Source organism: Podarcis filfolensis (genome assembly GCF_964270895.1).
Source record: "Podarcis filfolensis genome assembly, chromosome: 2".
Taxonomy (NCBI): domain Eukaryota; kingdom Metazoa; phylum Chordata; class Lepidosauria; order Squamata; family Lacertidae; genus Podarcis; species Podarcis filfolensis.
Window position 1 is genome coordinate 18,154,050 of NC_139605.1, and position 6,813 is coordinate 18,160,862.

General features: G+C 46.1%; 1 protein-coding gene across 5 annotated transcripts in view; it reads left to right on the forward strand.

The window, feature by feature from the left end:
* The window catches only part of LOC310756838 (uncharacterized protein), a 14,762-nt gene extending 11,979 nt beyond the window's left edge, over positions 1 to 2,783 (forward strand). For 3 of the 5 annotated variants that reach the window (XM_083601679.1, XM_083601680.1, XM_083601681.1), the window contains one exon: positions 210 to 2,783. In XM_083601679.1, coding sequence (XP_083457805.1) covers positions 210 to 1,606 — 1,397 coding nt within the window. In that variant the 3' untranslated portion in view covers positions 1,607 to 2,783. Of the gene's footprint in view, positions 1 to 82 lie in introns of all 5 variants that reach the window. The other 2 variants (XM_083601682.1, XM_083601683.1) reach the window with 1 other exon arrangement.
* The last annotated feature ends 4,030 nt before the right edge of the window (positions 2,784 to 6,813 follow it).

A 6,813-nucleotide genomic window follows, 5' to 3' on the forward strand; every position in this document is an offset into this window, starting at 1 on the left:
CAATTATTCTCTCTGCAGTCTTTACAACCCTGGATAACATTGTTTTTCCCCTGACCGTGCAGCTCCCAAACCACACACACAGACCATAAGTTAATACACTCTCAACAGTACAATGGTAAAATGCCATCAACAGGTCCTTTGAGAGATTATTTTTTCCGGAGGATTCTCCGGAATCTGTGAATGACACATTCATGTGGGTTTCTTTTCAGAGAGTGAAAACAAGGAAGAGTACCCAGAGACTGTGAGGTCTCACATGGCCTGTGGAAGAAGGGGGTCCTCAGACGCTAAGCGAGATGAAAGCTTCCTCAGAAAGAGCTGGGCTTGCCCTCCTCCCTATATGGAGGTTCTTGGGGGCCCTCCGGACTGTGCGACCCACCAGGGGCTCAGTAACCATCACAAAGAGCGGGGGAAGATCCTTAAGGCCCGGCCCCCCAACCTCATTAGCCGCCAGAGACTTCACGGGAGCATGAAGCTCCACCGCTGTGCCGACTGCGGGAGAGGCTTTGGCCTCCTCTCGAACCTCATCCGCCACCAGAGGACCCACGTTGGGGGAAAGCCCTACAAATGCCCTGACTGCGGGAAAGAATTTGGCCACAGCTCGGCCCTCATCACTCACCGGCGCATCCACACTGGGGAGAAGCCGTATGCGTGCAACGAATGCGGGAAAAGCTTCAACGTGGTGTCAAACCTTCTGCGCCACCAGAGGAGCCACACGGGAGAGAAGCCGTACCAGTGCCCCGACTGCGGGCGCTGCTGCAGCCAGAGGTCTCACCTGGTCACTCACCTGCGCCTCCACACCGGGGAGAGGCCTTACCTGTGCCTGGAGTGTGGGAAAAGCTTCAACGTCAGCTCCGACCTTATCAAACACCGGAGAATCCACACGGGCGAGAAGCCTTACGAGTGCCGCTACTGCGGGAAGCGCTTCAGCGGCAGCTCAAACCTCATCACGCACCAGAGGCTCCACACGGGCGAGAAGCCCTACGTCTGCCCAGAGTGCGGCAAAAGCTTCCCCATCAGCTCCAAGCTCATCGCTCACCAGAGAATCCACACAGTGGAGAAACCCTACTACGGCGCCGACTGGGAGAAGAGTTTCCCCGAAAGGCCTCGCCTGGCCAGGCGCCAGCAGAGCCCGTACCGCCGAGAGAAACGCTTCAAGTGTGGCGACTGTGGGAAGAGTTTCACCACCAGCTCCTACCTTATCACTCACCAGCGCACCCACATGGGGGAGACCCCTTACATCTGCGGGGACTGTGGGAAAAGCTTCACCGTCATCTCCAACCTTGCCAGACACCAGAGAATCCACACGGGAGAGAAGCCCTACCAGTGCCCAGACTGCGGGAGGAGCTACAGCCAACAGGCCCACTTGACGACGCACCTCAGAGTCCACACGGGAGAGAAGCCTTACGTCTGCGCCGACTGTGGGAAGAGCTTCAACGTCAACTCGTCCCTCACAAAACACCGGAGAATCCACACGGGCGAAAAGCCCTACATGTGCCCTGACTGTGGGAAAACGTTCAGCCAGAGCTCCAACGTCATCACGCATCGAAAGCTCCACCATGGAGAGAGCCTCCTCGGTGTCCCCACAAGGATCCTTCAGATCAAATAGAACTTCCCATCTCTACCTAGTGACTGGTGCCTCTCTGTGTGGGATGTGAAACACAGAGCAGTCAAATACAACATTCCTAGAGTGGACATAAAGAGGGGGTATCTGGACCAGCCAGTCGGAACTTCCTATTTCCACCTAAACTGGGACAAACTTTCTCTACATGTGACCAGTGGTGGGCGTGACCTCACCTGTGCAGGTAACAAAATAGCACAGGGGAGGCAGCCATCTCTCTCTCTGACTCCATTCGTCGAAGAAGCAACTGTTGAATGGTCTCTTTAAATCTGAAGGTTCATTATTGTTCCACAAGATGTGTACTTCTTTAAAGGCCAGAGCAAATAACGTGACCTAGTTTTAAAGCCAGGGCGATAATTAATTTGGCTGTCAGCGACCAGCAAGTAGGAATAAGAAAACTGCCAAAGAAATGTGGGACAGTCTTGCAGCAATACATATTAGAAGCGGCTGTACCAGACAAAGTTGCAGCCTGGTGGTGATTTGGTGGCACACTTGAGATGTCTGGAGACGATACACAGTGAATTGATTCGAAGGGACATGGAGATACCTGATATTCAGTATGTATTTACCATTCTTTGTTCCCTTAATGAGGACTTTGATGGTGTAGCTAGCCAGATATCTGCCATTCCACCAGCACAATTAACTGTGGAAGGGATAACTGCAAGATTAATGGGCGAGCTGGACAGAAGGGAGGCTTGCGTGATAAGCACTCCTATTTCCAGAAATAATGAGGAACGCCGTATGCAAACTTGTGGCGATACAACTGCATTTAAAGCTGCCAAGAGTTGTTGGTTCTGCAATAAACGAGGACATTTTGCAAAGGACTGCAGATCCAAAAGAAAGCAAAGTACTCCTAAGTCTGTTTCTGTTCGTCAATCACAGTCGTCAGCTGAGCAGCCAACATCATATCATAAAGACAGAAAGGAGCCGCGAGCTTTTCATGCTCGGACAACAGATCATAAAAGAATTAAAGGTGCCAAGTGGAATAGCTAACAGCAACATCTTCTTAGTCTGAGATGCTCTCTTGGCTTCCAGCCAAGAGAGGACAAAGGAACTATCTCCTTATGGGATAGATTCCAGGTCTATATATTTTGTAACTTAAGTCTGCCTTCTGGGATCCATCTGTGAACAGAATGTGAGTAAACTATTTTATACTTTTATACAAGACTGTGTCGTGTCTAATCTTTTTAAGAGGGAATAAAGGGAAAATTACCAGGAAACTTATTTTAGAGGCTTATACAAGCCTGGCAAACGTTATCCGCTGTACAGTACAAGTTTAAAAAGGGAATGTTTTTGTCGTTTAGTCGTGTCCGACTCTTCGTGACCCTATGGACCAGAGCACGCCAGGCACTCTTGTCTTCCACTGCCTCCCGCAGTTTGCTCAAACTCATGTTGGTAGCTTTGAGAACACTGTCCAACCATCTCGTCCTCTCTCATCCCCTTCTCATTGTGCCCTCCATCTTTCCCAACATCAGGGTCTTTTCCAGGGAGTCTTCTCTTCTCATGAGGTGGCCAAAGTATTGGAGCCTCAGCTTCAGGATCTGTCCTTCCAGTGAGCACTCAGGGCTGATTCCCTTCAGAATGGAGAGGTTTGATCTTCTTGCAGTCCATGGAACTCTCAAGAGTCTCCTCCAGCACCATCATTCAAAAGCATCCATTCTTCGGCGATCAGCCTTCTTTATGGTCCAGCTCTCACTTCCATTCATCACTACAGGGAAAACCACTGCTTTAACTATACGGACCTTTGTTGACAAGGTGATGTCTTTGCTTTTTAAGATGCTGTCTAGGTTTACCATTGCTTTTCTCCCAAGAAGAAAAGGGAAAAGGGGAATGTTACTCTGCTAAATTATAGAACTTGTTAACACAAGTTGGGAAGGATATAATTAAACAACATATCCTCTCCTGCCTCCCTGAACATTCCTACAGTCTGGGGGTCTGGCTGCCTTTGAGGAACTTGACAGTCTTTTCTTGCCTTGTCCTGACTTTGGAACACATCCTGTGGAAATGCATGAAGCCTTCCCAAGTGTGCCCAGTCGCTTGTTCCTCACTGAGTTTGAGATACGATTAGGTGCTCAGGTGGAGTAAATAAACACCTGCAAACTTGCATTTCATCACCAACCAGAACGTCCAGCTGAACAGAGTGTGGGATCTGCCTCAGCCAGCCTTTTGCTCAGTATATATCAAGGAATCATGACAGGCTGGATCCTTGGATCCCCTGGTGACTTCAAGAAAGGCTTTCCTCCCAAATCATATTGTCTTTCTAATCAGAAGAGAATCCACTATTGAGAATGACCTCTCTCTGCTCTGGTGACATGTGGGGGAAATGTTCAAACATCGTACATGATACTGGCGACTCTCTTACGCATTCCCACAAAGGAGAAGTTATCTTTAAGGCTTCTGACAGAAAGTGCTGTTGCACCTTTGACCGTCCCCAGTTGTCATTTCAGGGAATTAGGATGCGCGGCTGACCCTGAACATCTGGTAGGGCTCTTTGGCTCTGAAGCATAGCTTTGCAGCCCTTGGCTGGTCTAGTAACTGGAAGAGAAAAAGACTCTTCAGTAAAAATGGCTTCCTTGATTTTATGCCTCCAACCAGTTTGCTGGAATTAGAGAGGACAAAGATCTCAGAAAACATTTTCGGGTGGGGGAGTAAATGGGGAAAGTCCTGACTTTGGTGCCTGTCGTATGACAATAAAAGGATGCTTTTGTTAGTAATTCTGTACTTTCTTAACTAGCAGTGATGGTTGCCGAACTACTATAGTCACTGGGTTGCTCAATGTGGAGTAGACATTTTGCAGTTTATACAGCCACTGAGTTACCAGGGTGATCGCAATAATCCCTGCAATAATAAATATACAGTGTGAACAGAGCAGTTCTTAGGCTTCCCAAGGAATGAAAATTTACTGTTAAACCACTGAGAATTGTAGCTCTGTGAGGGGGTCTCCAGGTAACTCTCAGCACCCTTAACAAACTACAGTTTCCAGGATTCTCTGGGGGAAGCCATGACTGTTTAAAATGGTATGACATTGCAGATGGGGTCTAAGTTCAGCTACCCAGCACGTGCCACAAATGCCTGCTTATAGCCCTCCAAATGTCATCAGACTCCAACTTCCTTCAGTCCCAGCTGGTCAGGGATGATCAAAGTTGGAGTCCAGCAGGGTGGATTTGGTTTAAATTACAATTTAAATCACTAGTCAGTAAGACTTGATTTAAATCATTTTTTTTACAGAAAGACTCATTCTTTCCGGTATAATCTTTATATTTACAACCAGAGGAAGGTTTCATTTTTGGAATAATAAATTTTCAGAGTAGTTTTTACAGTTATATCAAAAATTACTGATTTGGTTATACTATTAGAAATACATAGATAATTATGAAATTATTGTAAGGTTTAATAAGTTAACTGTTTATATTTGGACAACTTTTCTGCTGTACTTTATTGGAAGGAAAATATAATTGGTTCCTTAATAACAATTTAAACAATTTATTTAACTAAAACAATAACATTATAGCATATGTATCCATGTTTGTTAACTGATGTGGTTAAACTTTGTTGTTGTTTTTTTTTAAAAAAAACTTAGACTGAGTTTTAGCACACATGAAAAACTTAAAACAAATCCTTATTTCCTATAGCCTTTGGACTATAATGTAACTTAAATCAAAAACTATCTTTAGAAAGATTTTTCCTCCAAAAGCATTTTATTTTAAAAATCTTATTTAAATAAAAAAAAATCTGATTTTTAAATATATATTTTTTAAAATCATTCATATTTTTTTCCCACCCTGGAGTCCAGCAATTCCCTGGTTTCGGGAAATGCATCTGCCTTTCACGGTTTAATGGTTTACTCCGGAGATGGCTGTGTAAGACAAATGTGGCTGCTGCATCAAATCTCTGAAGCAGCTCTTCCACGTTGTAACTGATTTATGCCAGAGCAAAACAGCAAGGATCTTTCAAATACTGCTCTGAAACATGAACAAATTTACACCAAAGAACTCCAAACATGCCGTATCTGGTATGTTGTCCTACGCTAAAGAAAGTCCAGTTCTGCCAGGGGTACCAACTTGAATAAAATGGGGGGGGCAGGTAAGCACCACCCTGTATAATCGATTACATGATGCAGCACACACACACACCCCCATTTGAATGGCAATGCCCATCAACTGGGGAGGGGCGGACGGTCCCCTCAAATATTCCATGGGATACTGAAGGGACCTTAGCCCCTAGGAGTTGGCAGCTATGAGTTTTGCCCTCCATGCTTCGTCAATAAGCTTTATGTAAATGTGCTTATCTTTCATAAACATCTATGGTTTGAATCTTTAATTGAAATCTACAGTGGTACCTTGGGTTACATACGCTTCAGGTTACATACGCTTCAGGTTGCAGACTCCGCTAAGCCAGAAATAGTACCTCGGGTTAAGAACTTTGCTTCAGGACGAGAACAGAAATCGTGCTCCGGCGGCGCGGCGGCAGCAGGAGGCCCCATTAGCTAAAGTGGTGCTTCAGGTTAAGAACAATTTCAGGTTAAGAGCGGACCCCCGGGACAAATTAAGTACTTAACCTAAGGTACCACTGTAGTGTATTGAGTGGCAGGGGACATTTATGGTGGTGTGATGGTTAAGAGTATCAGACTAGGACCAGGGAGATTCAGATTCAAATCGCCACCTTCCCCAATAGTCACGAAGTGACCCTGGGCTGCTCACTATCTCTCAGCCTAATCTACTTTGCAAGGCTGTTGTGAGAATAAAATGGGGGGGGGGGCCATGTACCACCCTGAAGTCTCTGGTCACGACTGTCCTTTTTCATCCTGTGATTTTTGGAATGACTGAAGAAGATTTCTACAGCCGGATGCAACTATTGTTTTGCTGCTGGATCCTACCCTTTCTCCAAAGATCCTAGAAGCTGGAAGTTGGCCAGAGCAGGGATTCCTTTCCAGTTGTCAAAGCCCTGTGAAAGACCCTTTGCCTCTCCCAGAATAAATTATGGAAGTAGATGCAAATTGATTATACATAGCATATAGGGACTGCAGGATTCACAGAATCTAAATGGGGTGTACAGTATATTACAACGCACACTGCCAAAGATGGCAGTAACACCTGATTTGCCTACCACTTCCCCCCGCCCCTTCATAAGAGGGTCTGGCCATCCATTCCTCCTCATAAGGAAGCTGTGCCTGGAGGAAGAACTGTGAGGGGAGA